Below are 17,798 nucleotides of genomic sequence, written 5' to 3'. Positions count from 1 at the left end.
CTCGTACGTTAGACAACGGCGCAGCCAGCAATGCCGCGGCGCGGACGTCTACGCCCGCTAGACCACTGACTCCTGTTGTCCCGCGTTTCTGACGACGAACATAACCACGATGGCGGGCCGCCCGCGAAGGCGCAGGTCATCCTCGGCTCCATCCGTTGAAAATGGGCAATCGCATATTCGGTACTCCAAAGAGTCGTCTATGCTTAGAAAGGCTCCACAAGATGTCCCAGTCGACGAAATACCCTCCTACGTGCTGACGGACGCTTCAATATATCAAAAAGATGGCAAGTCGCTGGCCAACCCGCTCCTGATTAACGTCCAAGGGCCTGTGATGGTCCGCGGCTTTCTCGAAGAGGTCGAGGAAAAGTGGCATCCTTACCGTGAGCCAAATTACTATCTCACGTACCGCTAGGGACGTTTGGCTAACCATCTGTCAAAGTGGTCCGGTCGAGTGTGAAATCTGGCTACATCGAGATCCCGCATTCAGAGGAATACTCCATCAGCGACGGCCCGCTCGCTTTCTGGGTTACGGGAGCTTCCGGCTTTTTCGAGATCCGGCCGTCCCGTATATACCAGCCCATGTACGATCAGATGATAGAAGCGATTACTCTCTATTACTCCGCTTTGGAAGTGTATGATGAATACGAGAAACAGTGTGGACAGAAGAAGAAGAGGAACTGGCCAAGTCCGCCAACTTTAGACGATATCTTTCTCAGGTATGCTGTCAGGGCCGGTGACGGCATCCTGCGGGACGAAGTCGAGCCTCTGTGCCATAAATGGGCCGAGTTCATGATTGCCCATTTCCCTAAGGAGGTCGACCTGGATTGGGAACTCACCTATTTCGCCAAATGGCTGCGCGATGCCCACCCGGTAGGTTACGATCATCTGATATACTATGCTATCCGGCGCTAATTCTAAACAGGACATTGAGAAGAAAATTCACGATATAGCGAAGGGTATAATCCCTCCTCAGCCTCCTCCAGAGACGCAGAACTCGGATGAAAGCAGGGCCCTGCACAAGCGGGGAAGCACCACGGTCAAGAGGGGCGTAGAGAAGCGAGATTCACGCAGTCCGCCGCCGAAAATATCCATTCCAAGGAAGGCCAAAACCAGCGAAACTCCCATACCGCTGCCAGAGAAGTATAGGCAGCATGTCCAGGCAACAAGTGTCAAATCATCCTCCGCGCCCATCGAGACCTCACGGAGTACGCCCACAGAGACGCCGGCGGCAGGTGGCGATGCCGACTCACCCGTGGACAGGCTGCTGGGGGCACTACAGGAGATATGCGAGGAAACTGACATCAAGAAAATCACGCAATCCAAGCTGCACTCGATGCTCTACTTCAAGTGCAGAATCCCTCAATATAACGTGGCTAAAGACGTGACTTCCTTTTATGCGAAAGAGCTCCTTCTCCGTCTAAGCCCCGAGTGGAAGGGCACTCCATGGTACGAGTGGCTTAAAGATGCCGCGACACAACCATGGGTACCGGGCGAGTTGACGGCCGAGATGGTCCCTAGTATGACCATCCGACGAACCAAAATGAAAAAACAACAGCCGGATCCTTCGAACAGACCCGCCGCGGAATTACCCGCTTCTCTCAACATCAAGGCAAGGACCAGAAGTGGGATTCAAGAGGAAAGCGAAGGCGAGACGGACGACGAGGATGTCACGGCGTTGCAGGCGCTGCCTCCGATGCGCAGCCGCAGGTCCGGCAAAGCGGCCGGCTTACGCCTCGTCACAAGCGGCAAGAAACGGCCGCATTCAGACATGGACGAGCTGGTGGTCCAAAGCCGACGAGGTCGGAAATCAGCCAAGACGATCCATCGCGAACGCGTTGACGACGATGTCCAAGAAGACGCGAGCGATGATGAGGTCGCCGGAGACGAAGACTTGGACGTCGGCTCGAGTCTGCCTCCGCCCGAGGGCGCAGTCCGCCTTGTTGTTCACGCTGAGCGGCTCCCGTCGACGAACCCGACCGGACCAGATGGGACCTGGACATGCGATCAGGAAGGGTGCACCTACGTGGTGCGGTCGGCGGACGACGAAGACGGGCAGCAACTGATCCAGGAGCATTTCCGCGAACACGAGGCGCAGGCTGCAAAGATTAACCTCGCTCTTAAGGAGAGCCGAGGCCATATGCCGATCAAGTTAGTCTATCCCCAAGCGCTGCTGTCTCACATATGTACGACTCTTACTGACTTGATGCTACAGCCATCTTCTCGACAAGATCCAGGCTATCGGCCGGGCTGCCTTGAAGAAGAAGCGGGGGACCCTCAACGGGAAGCCAGTTCCTGCTCCCGTAAAGCGGCGATTGCTGATCTAAAGGGCCTCACTCCATCTAAAAGGGGGGGTCGCGTGAATTCGACTCATGATGGGGACCGTCTTCTGTGTTTGTTTGTCATGTAATGATACGATACCCCGTGCACCGGCGATCAGAGGATATCTGGTGTACATGGCAGGTTGGGTCGATAGGCGGGTTCAGGGCCGTTGATTCGGCGTCGGTCGGATGGGTTGAGATCCGACAGCGGGATGAAGGCCGGTGTAACGGGTTCCATGTATTAAAGGTCGGGTTCCTTTCTTTCTGAGGGCCCCAAAGGGATCTAGTAACTATCTAGCTCCCGGTCTCTAGCCGAGATTTATATGATATGCGAAGGTACAGCACCCCATCGCTGTCTCTAAAGATGACCCCGGATCACGGCTTCACAAATGACATGACGGCATACCGGAAGCTCCCATTCGCATAGCCCCTCCTCATGGCGCGGAAAGCTTGCAGGAAGGCAACGCCGTCTCGCCCCTGGCTGAAGGCGAATGCCCACAGGGAAGGGTTCTGCACCAATGACCACGAAATGTCCCTGCAACCCGTCAGCCTCAAGCACTTACTCCAGAGCATCAAAACAGCTTTATTTTTGATGCAGGACAGAGAGCGGTGACACATACCAAGTCTTACTAACATCCCTACTAATATCCTTCGGCTCGCTCAACACCTCCAACCCGGCACCTGTAGCCAGGCCGATATACCCTTGCTGCGTACACAGCGGCGGGAGGAGCATCCCATCTAGTCTTTTACATCAGTACTCCTGTCTTTCTCTGCAGCCGATAGAGATAGCAGGGACAAAAAGGGGGGGAAGAGAAGGAAGGAAAGAGAGGAAGTGAAATACAGACCCTCGATAGGCTTAATATCAGCCTCAAACGCCCGCTGGTCCAGCCCCTCGGCCTTGAACCAATCCGCCAGCACAAGCTTCCCTCCAGGGCGAAGGAGCGTGTGCGCGTTCTGGAAGAAGAGGGCCTTGTTGGGGAAGTGGGACAGCGCTTCACTGATCCAGACGGCGTCGAAACAACCACTGCCTTCTTCTTGCCCGTCTCTTTCGGAAGAGGATGTGGAGGAGGAGAACTCGCCCATCTTCTCGGCGTCCAGCTCGATGAAGCGGACTTTGCCTCCCTTTGGGCCGAGGGGGATGAAGGAGGAAGGTTCATCATCATCATCATGGGCTTGGGCGCCTCCGTTTGCAGGGGTACTACTGCTACTGCTGAGGGTAGGAGTGGTGGCGGATGAAAAGGAGGAGGAGGAGGAGGAGGAGGAGGAGGCGGCGGCTTTGCTCAACCGCGTAGCGATATGGACTTGCTTGCTTGAGATGGTGATGCCTGTTACGGTTGCGCCCAGTGTGCTGGCCAAGTAGCGGGTTGTGCCGCCTATTCCGCAGCCTACGTCGAGGATGCGGAGGGGTTTTGCATTGGTTCCAGCGGTGCTGCTCTCGTCCGGGGAAAGGTGGGAGATGTCGAGGAGGAGGCGGATCAGGTTGAGCTGGGCGGTTTCTTTCGAGTCGGAGGCCTTGGACTCGTCCGTCGGCCAGTAGCCGTGGTGGATGTGCTCGCCCCTTGGTTCGAGTGAGGAGGTGAGACATGAGGGTACGAGGGGGCAAGGGAAGCTTGCGTACCACAGGTTCAGATAGTAGTCGCTGGCAAGGTCATAGTGCAGCTTGATGCGGTCCTTGAGCGCCTGCATGGTGCTGTGGGCGAGCCCCAACGGCGTGTCATATTGCTTGCTGAGACCGGTCGTCTCATCACTGGCAGCAGGGGAGACAGTGGTGGCGGACATGTTGCTGATGTCTTTGGCAGCCAGCAGCCTGTTGTCTACTTCAAAGTTAAAATGATAATGGGCTGTGTACACGACGGCCCTAGGTACCGTATTGCGGAGGGAAAAGAGCAGGTGTGTGCAACAAGCTCTCGGTTTTCCTTGTTAAACCCCAAGCTAGAGAGAGCTGCCGTCGGCACCTTCCCGGGCCGGCTCGATGACGCCCGGTTTCCAACTTGAACCATGGCACCCGCCCTTGCATCGAGGCACTGGACCTCAAGACCCTGTTATTGGTCGGGCGTGTTCATCGTCAGAGCACACCTAGTGTAAAGGGTGCTAGCATCATCACGGGCACTGGCATCTTAATAACCGAGGTGTTTCTGCTGTTCATACGCAGATGGTAGCACACATTCATTGCCGGTTCGAATCTGCGACACGGATAAGATGACTTAAAATGGACTCGGAAACAAAAAGCAAAATAGATCACACAGGATAACGAGGCATGTGTAACATAGCAAAAGATATGACTGGAGCGCGATTCGAACGCGCGCCTCTTTCGAGAGTAGAATGCACCCCGCATTTCCAGGGCAAGAACCAGGTTCTTGAGTCTACCGCCTTAGACCACTCGGCCATCCAGCCAATTCGATGGAGGGACAGTTCCGCACAGAGGTACAGTAGGGTGCGACAGGAAAAGCCGGAAAAACAAAACTTCTCTGTCACACCGTAGACAACCACAGTCGTCCCGGACCGAAATTGGCAAGTTATGATTTTCCGGATGAAAGGTCACTGCGCCCTCTTGTTTCATTCATTTTGCATAGCATTGATCCCGTGGAGCTGGCCATTTCCAGGTTCAGGACCAAGAAGCGATCATGGCCTGAACTCTAAAGGGCTTTTTTTCGGAGCCTACATCTAGACGTTGCGTCTTGCGTCGTCGACTACTGTGGCTGATTGTGAACTGTCGGCCACGTCTGGCGCTTGGAGCGGCACGGGAACACATCCCACACTCCATGTCCACACTAGTACTGTCGCTGGACTTGCTGGTCGATGGAATGGGATTGATCTGACCGAGCGGCTTCTTGATGCTTGATCGCAATGGTTCAGCTCCAGGCTTGGGACCTCCTCCCTCGTATGGACGTCGACTCCGCCTCGTCATGCCAGTCATTGCCGCGTCCAACCTGGGGACTGGCTGGCCCGCATATCACTCCGTATGCAAGTCTCGCTGCTGTATATTGCACTGCGACGGAAGCATAGTCGGTTGAGACGATTACTCTCTCCGCCACACAGACACCCGCTTCTGGCATTCCTTATGACTGGTTGTATTATGTATATGCTAGGCTCCCCAAACGAGTGTGCCCATTCTCGGGAAGGTATGGCGCAGGATCACCATGGGTGCAGGAATACTTGGTTGGGAAGCATCGCTACTCATGATGGGTTCGCTCCTTTATTATGTCTGTCGATGGACACTAGGGATGGACTTAGGGGCGCACTGGTCTCCCATGCCATAGAGAGTTCTGTCTTTATTTGTCGCCGATGACGGGCATATAAGCTCAGTCGGTGGTCTTGCGCTCTCCTAAGGTGTCAGATAATGTATAAGTCCTACGGTACCCTCTGCATCTCAAATCGATACTGCTGCATACGTCTCATTGTCTGGGAACCAAGGGGGTATACTATCTAACGCAGATACTCAACACGTTCATCACTCTAGTAACAGTAATAAAGCACCGTCACCCATCTCGCATGTCGCCGTGAAGCGGTCCTTCCAAAGTACGTCTATCCTTCCTGTCTAGGTAGGTACCTTAGGGTATCATCGCACTGGAAGAAAGGGAAAGCAAGTTGAAGATGGCATGTAGGGGCATAAGCGAGCGTAGACCTCGTGCATTCATACCAGGTATCCTTTCCTACCTGGGGTGTGCCATTATGGAAACGGAAAGACCAGTATAAAGAGCCGTCCTGGCATCTATAAAAACGAAAAGAAATTTTCGAAAGAATAGGGGAAGAAACTCATTATCATCCCCCGGGGTATCCCTAAGAATCGATCAACCCTGTGCTGTACTGCCGCCACGGCGCCTGTAACCCACCGCCGCGCCGTCTATCCATCCATCTAAATATCCATCCATCGTAGGTAGGTAGCTTCAGCCACCACTAGGTAATCACCAACCGCCGACCCGGGGACTGACCGCCCCGCTCCCGCTCGCACTGACGCTCGCGCTGCCCATGGCAAAGCTCTGGTCGATCTTCCCGACCCAGTCCAACTTATCCCGCTCGGAGCGCGCCGCAAACAGCCAGGTATTGTCCGTTCCGTAGACAGCAAACACGCCGGCCTGCAGCCGCTCACTGAGCTTTGTGATCCCTCCACCTCCGCCTCCTCCGGTCGCTGCTGTCCCGTTGGCATGGCGAGGAGGGCTCTTAATACCGCCACCGTTATTACTCGTAGCGCCAGGCCAAAGCGAAGCAATCAACCTCCCGGTCCCACTACCTGCAGTAGGAGTAGGAGCAGGCGGAGATCGTGATGGCGAAGGCGAGATGCCGCGCCGGGGCGTCGTGAACCCGTACCCAGTCTGTTCCGTTGTCGCCCCCTGCTGTTCATGCTCGTCACCGTACCCGTTGCTATGGACATCCAACAACCCTAAAATGCCGGGCTGGCTGTCCACGCGTGCATTCCGCAGACTGACGACACCGATCTCCTCGCCGTCGCCGACGGAATGCACATGCAGATAGGGCCGGCGAAGCTCGACGAAGCGCTTCACCCAGCGCGTGGAATCGGCGTTGGGAACGAGCAGGTAGCCGCCCTTGAGGACCGTCGGGTTTTTGGGTACGCGGATGACGGTCGCGACGAAGCATGGCGCTGGCGGAGAGGAGGAAAAAGGGTCGGCGGGCCCGTCTTCGGGAGGGTCGGTGTTCGCGGGGGAGAGGATCTTGATCGTTGGGTCTGGGTAACGTTGCCAGAGGTTGAGGCAGCGGGTCAGGAGCGAGATTTGCTGTTCCGAGTATTCGGGAGCTTGCGCCGCGGTTTCTTCCGACTGTTGGGGGACGGCGGCGTCGTCCTCGGCTGGCTGGGGCGATGCCGTCGCTGGGGATGAGGCTCCAGAGGGTTCTGGGGTGTCGTCTTTGAGGAGCTCGGCGATGGAGTCGGCATCCGAGTTGATTGCCGGAGGAGGAATGTCTTCGTCTCCAGGCGCTTCGTGGCCGTTGGCCTCGTCCTTGAAGCCGACCTTCTTGAGGAACGCCTGGACGGCCGCAATCTCGGCCATCATTCTTCTCCTCTTCCTCGAGCTGATGTGGTCCGCTACAAGCGACACGCCCCGCGGCGTCCACGCGGTCAGATTCTCCTCGCCCTTGACGTAGTCGTGCTGGCTGTTCATGCGCCACAGATCGCCCACCCGCTTGATCGGTGCCGGCCGCATCTGCAGCGTGAAAATGCCTGTGGCCGAGTGGACGATGCGCACGTGCTGCCACAGGGCAGAGAACATCGAGGTCTGACGGACGAAGGATCGCGACAGGATCTGGCAGCAGACGTTCATCGAGAACTTCATCGGCTCGGCGAGCTTCTCGGAGCAGATCTCCCACGACACGGTCATCTGCACGCGGTACTTATCCGACGTGACCCGGTCGAGGAGCAGCGAGTTGTGCAGACTCGAGTCCCACTGGCCGACCATAGAGACGCTGCGGGTGCCGTTCGCATTCGTGCGGAACGTCGGCTCCGTCGCCAGCTTCAGAGGGATCTCGGAGCTGGCGGAGCCCATGTCTGGCGTCTTGCCCGCGCTGTCGAGGAGTTGGATCTTGCCGGCCCGCATCGCCGTGACTTCGTCCCACGGCAGCGCGTCGCCCGAGCTGTGGGTCAGGGTGATGGCGATGCGCCGCTGCAGGCCCTGATGCAGCTGGAAGGTGCCGCTGTCCAGCTCGCTGTTCTGGTTGACCTCCACTGGCACATACTCGCCCTCCTCGTTCAATTCCAGGATCTGCACCCGCGCTAGCAGATCGTGCTTCTCTTCCGTGAAGAAATGCGCCTCGCTGATCCTCGCACCCCTGGGCTTGCCGCGGGAGCTGGGCACCGCGTCCCTCATGTCGTCCCAGCTGAGCAGCTTATCCAGATGCATCGCCGAGACCTTGGCGAAGATTGCCACCCTCAGCATCGTCTGCGGCGGCGCGAACAGCGGGACGCTCATGCTATGAACGCTCTCGAACCGGATCGGGCCCTCGTCGAAGTCCTTGATCATCTGGGTGGTGGTGATGCCGTCTTCTTCCGAGATGCCCGGGATGAAGAGCTGCGCGTGCACCTCGGTGCCTTCGCGCTCAGCAAAGCCCACCAGCTCGTGCATGACGATGTTGAACTTGAGCGTGTTGCTCGGCGCCCGCGCGCTGGACGGCTCCAGCGCGAGCTTGATGATGCCGATGGCGTGTGACGTGTGCGGCGAGAAGACGTCGAGCGTAAAGTCCTGCACCCGACTCTCGAAGACGGCTTTCAGGGGCACGTCAACCTCGCCGACCAGCGTGTACTGAGGCATGCAGGCCTCGATGAAAGGGTTGTCGATGCTCAGATGCTGGGCGTATTCCGGCTGATCGAGGTACTGGTACATCTGCCGCATCTGCCGCACCCGGTCGTGGAGCTTCTCGATGCTCCACAGATGCACAACGCTGTGCTTGTAGTCGATGACGCGGACGCCGATACAGGGCTTCGGCGCCTCTTCCAGCGCGATATCATCCCCCTCGCCGGTGAGCCCGTTGAGGACCATATCGTAGGACGAGCACACCATATGGCCGACGTCGACCACAGTGAACTGGAACACGACGTGTTCGTCCAGCTCATGGCTCATGATCTGGGCCTCCTTCAGCGTCGCAGCGTGTTGCAGGACTGCCTCGGCCATCCGCACGTAGTGCCGGCTCCGCCAGTGCCGGACGGCCACTTTCGCACGCTTAATCTCCTCCTCGGACAGCCTTGGCTTGGCCTTTGGCCGCTTGAGCGGATCCAGCTTCTCGATCTTCGCCTCGAACTCGCGCCGCTGGACCTCAAGCTGCTTCTGCATGTCAGCCTTGAGCTGGACCAGCGTCTCCTCCATCCGGGCCTTTTCCTTCTTGATCTCCTCAACCTCGACGTTGGCCGCCTCAGCGGTCTTGAGCTGGCCGCGGTACTCCTCCTTCTGCCTCTCCAGCTGGGTCTGCATCTCCTCGCGTATTTCGCGCAGCTTGTCCTCTGCCTCGCCCTGCTTAGGAGTGGACGGCATTGTCAGGACGGTGTCCAGCGAGAAGTTGTCGAGGGTGCCGGTGGACATGTACTTTTCCCTAATCGGGTACGATGCCATCGACTCCATGTCTTCGTCGCCTTCCCGACCGTTGACGCGCTCGGCCCGGGCTCGCTGAACATCTTCGAAGAGGGCATTGAGTTGGTCGTCCGTCAGGTCGGCAAAGTTCTGGTCTGTGCCGAGTATCGCAGGCGCCGCTTCTCTCCGCGCAAAGGACCAGTCAAACTCCTTTGCATTGCGTTGGAACGTTGCTGGCGAATCTGGACGACTATCGCCCCACTCCGAGACGCCCATGCTTAGACTCCGATCATGGCCCAGCCTCGAAGGACTCGGAGACGGCGACGTTTTCTCTAGGGCTTGCAGCTGGCTGGCGGTGATGGACTGCCGCAGAAGACTCTGCTCCTGCCGTTCCTGCCGTTCCGCCCGTGCTTCCATCGGATGGTTGAACCTGAAAATGTGGAAGTCGCCCAGGATGATGCGGTATCCCGAGTGCAGTCTCGTTGGCTCCGCTATTCGTTTTCCGTTCACCATCACTGCCGCTCCTTCCTTGGGTACAACCGTGACCGTCCCATCTGGCGCATTCTCGAAAGTGCAGTGTTCGTGGAGGATTTTCGAGCCGTTCAGACGGATATTAGCCTGGTGATCTGCGTTTGACTCGACGTTGCCAACCGTTGTGACACCCGGTTTCAAGTTGTAAACCAGGCACTCAGCCAAGAGGGGGTCATCTGAAAGATTGACCAGATGAGGCATCTTCTTCGGCGTCGACATGCCAATGAAGCCCTTCTCGATGCTGATTCCCAGCTCCTCCAAGGCAGCCTCTCGCTCCTTGTGGATTTCCTCTGTCTTGGCGAGCTTTTGCTCCCACGTCTGGTTGAGATCCTGCAAGAGCTTCTCACTCTGGTTCAGCTGCTCTGCGATTTCCGCCTTGGAAACCTTCTTTACAGTGCCATCGGCCTGCGTAATGCTGACGATTTGCTGTTCTAAGGGCGTGCCTTCAGCGTACACCTCCTCCGGAGGTACCTGCGCGCCGCCGGCACCACCTCCGCTGCTCAGTTTGCTGCGGAGCACCGCCAGTTCCTCCTTCAGTTCGCGAATCATGCGAGCGTTGGCGTCCTCGTTGATGACTGCGTGGTTCTTAATGCGTTTCGCAGAATCTGCATACCGCAGCGTACTGAGCGTCTCGTCGTAGTTGATGTCCGCCGGACTGATGGCAGCAATCATGGCTGTCATGCTGTTGCCGCCGAGCGAGTCCTTCAGGAGCCAGGTGAGAACGCTGTCGCGGTAGGGAACCTGCGCCGCGCCGCCTTTCTTTTTCTTGCCAGTCGACAGATCTGCCAACGCAGCAATAACACGGCCGAGCGTAGAGAGAGAGCGATTGATTTCCGCGCCTTCTTTGAGACGCGCGCCCGTGGCGCCTGTGGAAGTTGCTCTTTCCGAACCTGCAAGATCGACCAGACTGATCTTCGCTGCTTTCTCCATTTCCATTTTCGTTTCCGGGTCGAAGCGCTTCTGGGTCAGCATCAGCGTAAACACGGCGTGACTTCGACTCGATGTCTCATTCATGTTGGTCGCCGCCACCGTTCTTGCCTTGTTACCCTCGTCCATCAAGTGCTCGATCTCCTGGAAACTCCCTACCACCAGCTTCGCCAAGTCCTCGACGTACGGGCCTGTGGAAGGGTGTTCGCGGACCTTCAGGTTCCCTTTGTTGGCGGGGTTCAGCAAGTCGCGCACTCGCTCGTTGTAAATCTCGAGATACGACACCTCGACGGTGCAGCGCAGATTCTTGTCCTGTTGCATCTCCCCGATTCTCCTGAACATGTCCTGGCAGATGTTGGGGATAATACCGGCGTCCTTGCCATAGCCCATCATCGAGTACGACTTGCCAGAGCCTGTCTGGCCATAGGCGAAGATACAGTTGTTGTACCCCTGAAAAGCGTTGTCCAACAGCGGCTTGCCCAAGTCCTGGAAGAGATGCTCCTGCCCCGCGTAGTTGGGCGCATTCTTGTCGAAGGACCAGTAGGACTTGTCGAAAGCGAACACCTTCGCGCCATGGTCCTTGAGCACTTTCCCTCCAGCATCCGGTGGCGGCGTCAGGATGGTTTGGTTGTCTTTCATTTCTACGATACATTTTGCGCCTCGGTCATGTTCTATTCGGGCACCAGCATCAGCTTCCCTGCGTCTCCTCTGGTTCCGCAAGGAACGGCTTACCTCTCCCGTTGAAGGGACGGACTCTGACCACCACCTTGATATTCCCTCCCCCTCCCGAGGGGGCCGCGCCCGGAGCCATGGTTGCGGCTTCACGGAGATGCGCTGGCTCGGATTTCGGGATGTGCGACGGACGACTGCGTCACGCCTGGCCCTGGGCGACAGAGGGAGACCCCTATTCGAGCAGATGGGGTGTTCTCGGGATTATTGAGCGGTCCTCGGGGCTCCTAGCATATAATTCCCGGCTCGTAATGCAGCACCCAGGCGCATCCTCGCGCTACACACCCGTGTTGGCCAACTCAGGGCTGTCGAGCCGGGACCGGGCTCCAAAGGCTGTTCACTGTTGATTGAGTGTGCTGCGGGGCCGGGCGGGGACAACGGCCGGCCTCGGTAGATCGAGTCGTCGAGCTGTCTTGTCGCTGTCGGGATGATGTCTTTGTTCCTGTGTAGTGAAATAAGCGTTTGAGCGTTGTGCAATTGGGTCAGGTGTGCGCGGTGTTGGTGATGTTGTTGCCAAAGTGGCGGCGCAGGTTGATCAGCGGCGCAAAGGGATGAACTTCGAGAATGCGTCTCTTGTGTCAACAAATTCGGGGATCCGACGCGAGGCGCGAACTCACCCCTGTCCTAGGCGGACTAGCGGCTGTCCGGAGGGCGGGCCGACCGCCTATTGGTGGGTTTGTGCCTGCGTCATCACTAAATCATGTGCCTCGGTGGCAGCATCTATGACGAATGTTGTACGGATTACGGATTACAAGGTACGTAACAATCCTAGCGACGGTATCGAACCATTTTCATATACTGGATTCTGGTGCTCATTGCATTGCCCTCTTCTACACCACCCATACCTCGGCCTGCTGTACCTTACCGTACCTAACGTACCAGAGCTCTCTAGTCAATGCCCATTGTTCTGACCAAGCGTCCAATGGACTCAATCTGGGTTGGCTGGACGTTATAATAACCAGATGAAGTGGCTTACATTTTCGATGCTTTACTGCACCCGGGAGTTATCCTCAGATGATACCAGCGCTTGCCCTCTGCCTGATATCGCGAATGTCTAGTGTTTGTGATTCAAGGCGTAGCAGATCAGATGTGGCTCGACACATGGCGTGAAGATTGACGTCCTACCCGATCCAACTGCTCCAACTAGTGCACCTCTATCAAGACGATTTCGCATCAGCCAAGCCCAAGTCTTTCTCGACCATCTGCCGGCAAATCGGGTGGTAGAAATCACGATTCTTCTTGAACGTCTCGACGGCAAGGTCATGGTCCACCTTGTTCAAGCTGCGGAACAGCGGGCGGACAAACTTCATGCGGCCGACCTGTCCGAGCAGCTCAGCGACACTCGGATAGCAGCTGGCGTCCTTGGCCCTCATCGCAATCTGGTAATACGCCGACTTGAGCTCGACGTTCTTGGAGTCGGCGATGTTGTAGACTTTGCCCAGAGTTTGCTGTGATGGGGGGTGTCAGCTATTCGTTGCAAATTACGTAGGTAAACACATGTCGGCAGCAGCTCAACGTACCGATTGCTCCACCGTCAGGGGCTCCTCGAAGTCTTGGACGATATTTAGGAACACGAGGACTTGATTACCAGTCCAAGATGATATGTCTGACGGACTGGGTACGAAGTCCTTCTGCCTCCACTTGCTCGCCAGCTGGAAGCACACATCGACAAGCGAAGTGTTGAACTCGGGTTTCGGGGGAAGACCCGTGTTGTAGAAACGGCCCTCCCAGTCGATCGTCGAGATCTTCTCTTTTAGGCTGGAGTACTCGGGGCGGGTGAAGAACGCGAGGAAAGTGTCCTTGAACTCATACGAGTCCAGTGACTTGTTCGCCCACTTGGTGAAGTAATACGGGATGAACTTGTCAAAGTTCTCTCGCCCGACAAGGCGGTCAAGGTAGTAGACGAAGTGAAACCCCTTCTCATAGGGCACCGTGCTGAAGGCATCATCTGGGTCGATGCCCTTGTGGCTGATGCAAAGCTTGGTGAACTCGTGGTCACTACCGTACTCCTCGATCGCCCCCTCTGGAGTAGACAGTCGTTAGCGTGACCACCGCACTATAATGGGGAGCACTACCTACCAAGAGCCTTCCACCCGATGATGGCAGAAAAGTCGAAATAAGCATCACTCTGGTGTACGGAGGCAACGATGCGCCGCTCCAGATACATGGTCCAGCCTTCATTTAACCAACTGCGTAGTCCGGATTAGCATCTGGTCGACGGCTTGGCATCCCTTCGGGGGCAATATCGGGCTCACTAGTGCTCCCAGCTGCAGCTCGTTACTAAGTTGCCGCTCCAGCTGTGGGCGAGTTCATGGGCAATGACATCGACGTTCTGCCGGTCGCCACTGATGATGGTGGGAGTCGCGAAGGTGAAGATGGGGTTTTCCATGCCTCCGTACGGGAAGCTGGGAGGGAGAACAAGAACATTATACTCTCCCCATTTATACGGGAAGACAATCTTTTCGGCAGTATCCAAGAACTTGTCCATGTCACCCTGGAGTTCCCACTGCGAAGCCTTCAGCTCATTGGGGCCCGTGGCGACCGAGGAGCACCTTCCGATGGGCGCAGTGACGATGTCTCCGGAGGCCAGGGCAAAGAGATAGGAGGGAATCGGGACCTTCTGCTGGAACTTGTACACCTTATCCTCACCCGCATCCTCGGTTGCGGCGGGCACGGGGACGCCGCTGGCGACGACAACGTGGGGGCTGCGAATGATGAAGTCGTAGGTGCTCTTCACATCAGGAGTATCCTGGCAGGGAAAGATCGAACGAGCATGGATGGCTTGGCACTGACTGAACATGAAGGGGGCCTTCTTGTTGCTCGTCTGGGCAGGAGTGAGCCACTGGAGCGCCGTGCACTTGTCCGTGGTGGCCAGCTCAATCTCGAGTTTGACTACCTCGCCCTTGCCGGCACCACCGGGAACCGAGACATGGACGGGTGAGCCGTTAGGCTCGGAGCGTGCCTTGATCTCCCATTGCGAAGGCGCCGCGTTGAGCTTGATGGATGAGACATCGAGGTGGCTCGAGTCGAGTATGATCTCATTGCTCGCCTTGTCTGTCTGGGACTCGAGCTCGAGAATCACGGACCCGCGCAGACGCCTCTCGGCAAAATCCACCTTGAAGTTGGCGGTGGTGTGCTTGGTCCGCCACTGGTCGTAATTGGACAGCGTGTTGGGATCCCGGACTGGCGCCATTCTCGATGTGCTCAAGCTGAACCAACGACGTTGAAATTGCTCTGGTGTTGCTTTCCGAGCTGTTGAGTTTGCTGTTTCTCGAGAGAGTCGGCTCCCAAGTCGAAGAAAACCCAACATTACTGCCTAGCACTCCACTCTCCGCTGTCTGCAGCTCTCAGCTTAATAATGCCCAGAGCCACGCTGTTTGTCTCTTCACGCCTTCCTCCTTTGTCATGCGGGCGCTCAATCGACCCATCTGATAGGCCAAGAGTCGTGATACCAGCTACATCACGTGACGCTCAGGCGCGCGATAGATTGCACTAATTGCATCCACCTTCCGATTGCGTTCCTGAGTCCTGACAACACAAAGCATTAACAACAATAGGACCTCTCCTCGCTCCTGTTAGTATTGTTCTCAAGTCCTCACTTCTCCTCGCCGCGTTTTGTTCAAATCCCCACCTGACTCATTCATGTTGCTTCAATTCGCTTGTTCCTGGCTCTTACGTAAAGCTACGTTCATTGCCATCGTTAATAAGGAACTTACACTAATCCTCCAGCTGACTTTTGACTTGCGGCAGTGTTTGGCACCCCGAGGTGAGACATGGATGTTTCAGCGCTGCCGGGAAGCCGGGACCTGACCGTGATGTTCGGCTGAGTGGTCAGCACGGAGGCATGGTATAACCGCCCCGATGAAGAGATTTCCTTCTGACTTCGTCCGAATCACCTTCTGCAAGTGCAAACCAGTCACTCGGTCCGATCTACAAGGAGAGCTTTATGAAGGGTTGATGCTCGGTGTCCTACCTGATGAGAGCTTTGTGCCTCTCGGAGAACATCAAACCAGCATCATCGACTGCGGGACACCGACCGTGGAGCATCGGCCGTGTAACGGCGTGCTTGCCGAACAATGCACACCTACACGGTGCGGTACGAGACCGCAGCTCGAAGCCCAAGCTGCACGTCGGCCCGGTTGGGCAGCTCCAGACGGTTTAGTGCTATGGGCAGCCAGCCACCAAGGCGCTGCCCATGGAATGCGTCGTTGTGTTGGCAGGCGGAAAAGGTGCACTGGGCTTTCTCGGCCGTCTTGCCACTCAATGTGGGAGATTGCGACTCGCCCTGGACTCATTATATGTCGACATATGGCAAGGCATATCTACACCGGGCATGGTTCGTACCGCTAAGATGTCCATCCCACCGCTCTCATTGCTCACACAGATGATGCCCCTGATGCTCGTGATCGCCCGATGGAGGCTTCCCTCGCAGACTTACCCGGGCCACTCCAATATCTGCGCACCACAAATCCAACTCATGGACGGTTACGACTGGGAGGTTGAACTAAAGTCTATTAACCGGAATGCAGGGCGGCGAGCTTACCAGATATGGCCGGTACTACTCAAGTTATCACTTGCTTTGGCCCTCGCTCTATGGCAACCCCTTTTGCTGTGACAGTCCTGGCTAACGGTAGGAATGATTTCCCTAAGCTAACTGACGGCATAGTGAACTGATATATATGACTCCACTCCGCAGCAGAATTCTGAAACGGATTCTCGGGTTCCGGCCATAACGCCGTGACAGTTTACTGGAGACAGCTATACCTGTGCCGTGCTATTATAAGATCATCGGCCCCGTCATATCCCGAGCCTGCTGCTACATTTCGTTTGCAGTTCGGATGTTTCGTTAGTCATGTGACTTTACAAATGAGGCTTCATGAAACAGCTGACGTCTCCGAAACATGAAGGCCCCCATGGTTATATTGGAAGCTATCCTCGCAGGGCCGCACAACATGGTTCCCAAACAGGAGGTTTATAGCATACGTTCTTGCGGCAGACCGTGAGGGTCTTTGCTTGATGCATGGCAAGTGCCCCGTCTCAGAGCCTGGCAGGCGCAGAAGTTGCTCATGTAGCCTGCTGATGTTCCCATCCTAGCCGGGGTCAAGCAGCAGGTCTTGTACTGTTATGTTCAGTCCAGTCTGAGCCCGCCAAGTAACCCAACTTGATGCTTCGATATCTCTATCACTATGCGGAACAGAAACCCGGGCCATGGTTACCGCAATGCTCCTGACTATGCCGTTAGCGACTGAGATGAAGAGCAAAGGTAGCTGGCGCCCGGACCACCGGACGGCTGTCCGCTTGTCTCAGAAACCTTGTTCACTGCATCGAAGCGACCTCCGCCTTTGCAGCTCATGCAGCGCCCGCCACGGATTTGGACTGGCGCCAATGCATGAGCTTGCTGCTGGTGGCTTGCCCGGCAGCACCTCGTCACAATCCAGTGTTTTGCTGCATATCCGTACATTATCCTTTGTCCGCTCGGACTTCCTCGTGGGATCTACTTCTGTGCGTGCATACCAAGTACCTACGTACGGTGCGACAGCATGGTCTCTTCTTGGAGTACCTCTCCTCCAGGTTCGCCCATCAATGCAGCTCGGCCGGTGAAGAGACAGCCAGCGTGGCCACACGCCGTTAGTGATGGATGGATGCCTGTGCGCTGCATCTGGTGGCACAGATCGCTTAAGCTTAGCACGCTAACCTTACTCTAGCTTCATTTCTTAGCTCTGACACACAGCTCACCAGATGTTGGCGCTTGAACCAGAAGAGCGCAAGGTCCGATGCGAGGTCCGAGTTTTGGGACGTGTGACATCCCAGGCCATTGTTCTGCGCGCGCCACAGGCCCTTTGATGAATTGATGAAGAAAGCAACCCGCCAGCCCGGTCCCTGTTTGGTTCCCCTCTCTCGGTGACCGGTCCGATGTCAGGGGTCAGCTATAGCTAGGGCATCGCCGGCCAATGGGAGCTGGCTTACCCAGTACGCCGACAGCAGGGCGTCGTGAAGTGATGGAAGCTTGGAAAATATTCCATGAGACACCAGCCGAGGCTGACTGTTTCAGAGAGCTCAACCTGGCCACCGGGGCTGCTTTTTGTTCTAAGTGGCTTAACTGACGGTTTCTGGAATCCGGAGCATCGGCCTGTTGGAAATTAAGGTTTTTAGCATTTCCGCCGAGCAGAAGACTGAGAATCAGATCCCAACCTGGAACCCATGTTCCCCCTTCTGTGCCCCCCTGGGGCGATTGATGAGAGCTCTCACCCCGCGTGTACACTAGCTGCTGCGCCATCTA

The 17,798-nt window shown here is 56.5% G+C and overlaps 5 protein-coding genes and 1 non-coding gene across 6 annotated transcripts; 1 reads left to right on the top strand and 5 right to left on the bottom strand.

Annotated features, from left to right (window-relative positions):
- Window positions 1-109: 109 nt before the first annotated feature.
- Window positions 110-2,324, top strand: B0T15DRAFT_508558 (uncharacterized protein; the record flags this gene model as incomplete). Its single annotated transcript, XM_062867731.1, has 4 exons — window positions 110-380; window positions 440-870; window positions 923-2,148; window positions 2,213-2,324. The coding sequence occupies 4 exons, from the start codon at window positions 110-112 to the stop codon at window positions 2,322-2,324; spliced, it is 2,040 nt and encodes a 679-aa protein (XP_062723822.1).
- A 369-nt stretch (window positions 2,325-2,693) lies between these two features.
- On the bottom strand, window positions 2,694-4,097 carry B0T15DRAFT_490646 (S-adenosyl-L-methionine-dependent methyltransferase; the record flags this gene model as incomplete). Its single annotated transcript, XM_062866697.1, has 4 exons — window positions 2,694-2,853; window positions 2,939-3,056; window positions 3,164-3,876; window positions 3,937-4,097. The coding sequence occupies 4 exons, from the start codon at window positions 4,095-4,097 to the stop codon at window positions 2,694-2,696; spliced, it is 1,152 nt and encodes a 383-aa protein (XP_062723821.1).
- A 500-nt stretch (window positions 4,098-4,597) lies between these two features.
- B0T15DRAFT_t47 lies at window positions 4,598-4,712 on the bottom strand. Its single transcript has one exon. It is a non-coding gene; the product is annotated as a tRNA-Leu (tRNA).
- Window positions 4,713-5,915: 1,203 nt separating this feature from the next.
- B0T15DRAFT_95079 (uncharacterized protein) lies at window positions 5,916-11,800 on the bottom strand. The gene is made up of 2 exons (XM_062871483.1): window positions 11,522-11,800; window positions 5,916-11,460 (listed from the first exon to the last, which is right to left on the bottom strand). Exons 1-2 carry the CDS (start codon window positions 11,598-11,600, stop codon window positions 6,224-6,226), a joined length of 5,316 nt encoding a protein of 1,771 aa, XP_062723820.1. The 5' UTR covers window positions 11,601-11,800; the 3' UTR covers window positions 5,916-6,223.
- Window positions 11,801-12,675: 875 nt separating this feature from the next.
- Window positions 12,676-14,711, bottom strand: B0T15DRAFT_392246 (peptidase family M1-domain-containing protein; the record flags this gene model as incomplete). The annotated part of the gene is made up of 4 exons (XM_062864622.1): window positions 12,676-12,966; window positions 13,039-13,541; window positions 13,598-13,707; window positions 13,774-14,711. The coding sequence occupies 4 exons, from the start codon at window positions 14,709-14,711 to the stop codon at window positions 12,676-12,678; spliced, it is 1,842 nt and encodes a 613-aa protein (XP_062723819.1).
- Window positions 14,712-15,602: 891 nt separating this feature from the next.
- Window positions 15,603-17,795, bottom strand: B0T15DRAFT_508554 (uncharacterized protein; the record flags this gene model as incomplete). Its single annotated transcript, XM_062867730.1, has 10 exons — window positions 15,603-15,803; window positions 15,957-16,009; window positions 16,502-16,637; window positions 16,978-17,018; window positions 17,048-17,171; window positions 17,255-17,356; window positions 17,486-17,524; window positions 17,563-17,593; window positions 17,624-17,648; window positions 17,768-17,795. 10 exons carry the CDS (start codon window positions 17,793-17,795, stop codon window positions 15,603-15,605), a joined length of 780 nt encoding a protein of 259 aa, XP_062723818.1.
- Between the last annotated feature and the right edge of the window lie 3 nt (window positions 17,796-17,798).

Source organism: Chaetomium strumarium, assembly GCF_033439665.1.
Source record: "Chaetomium strumarium strain CBS 333.67 chromosome Unknown B0T15scaffold_2, whole genome shotgun sequence".
Lineage (NCBI taxonomy): Eukaryota > Fungi > Ascomycota > Sordariomycetes > Sordariales > Chaetomiaceae > Chaetomium > Chaetomium strumarium.
This window is presented reverse-complemented; position numbering and strand designations above follow the sequence as displayed.

Excerpts from the sequence above, each read along its gene's own strand:
- B0T15DRAFT_95079 (XM_062871483.1), bottom strand. The coding sequence starts at position 11,600 with ATGGCTCCGGGCGCGGCCCCCTCGGGAGGGGGAGGGAATATCAAGGTG. Across the intron at positions 11,461-11,521 it reads CCGTCCCTTCAACGGGAGAG|AACATGACCGAGGCGCAAAA; the intron begins GTAAGCCGTTCC and ends GTGCCCGAATAG.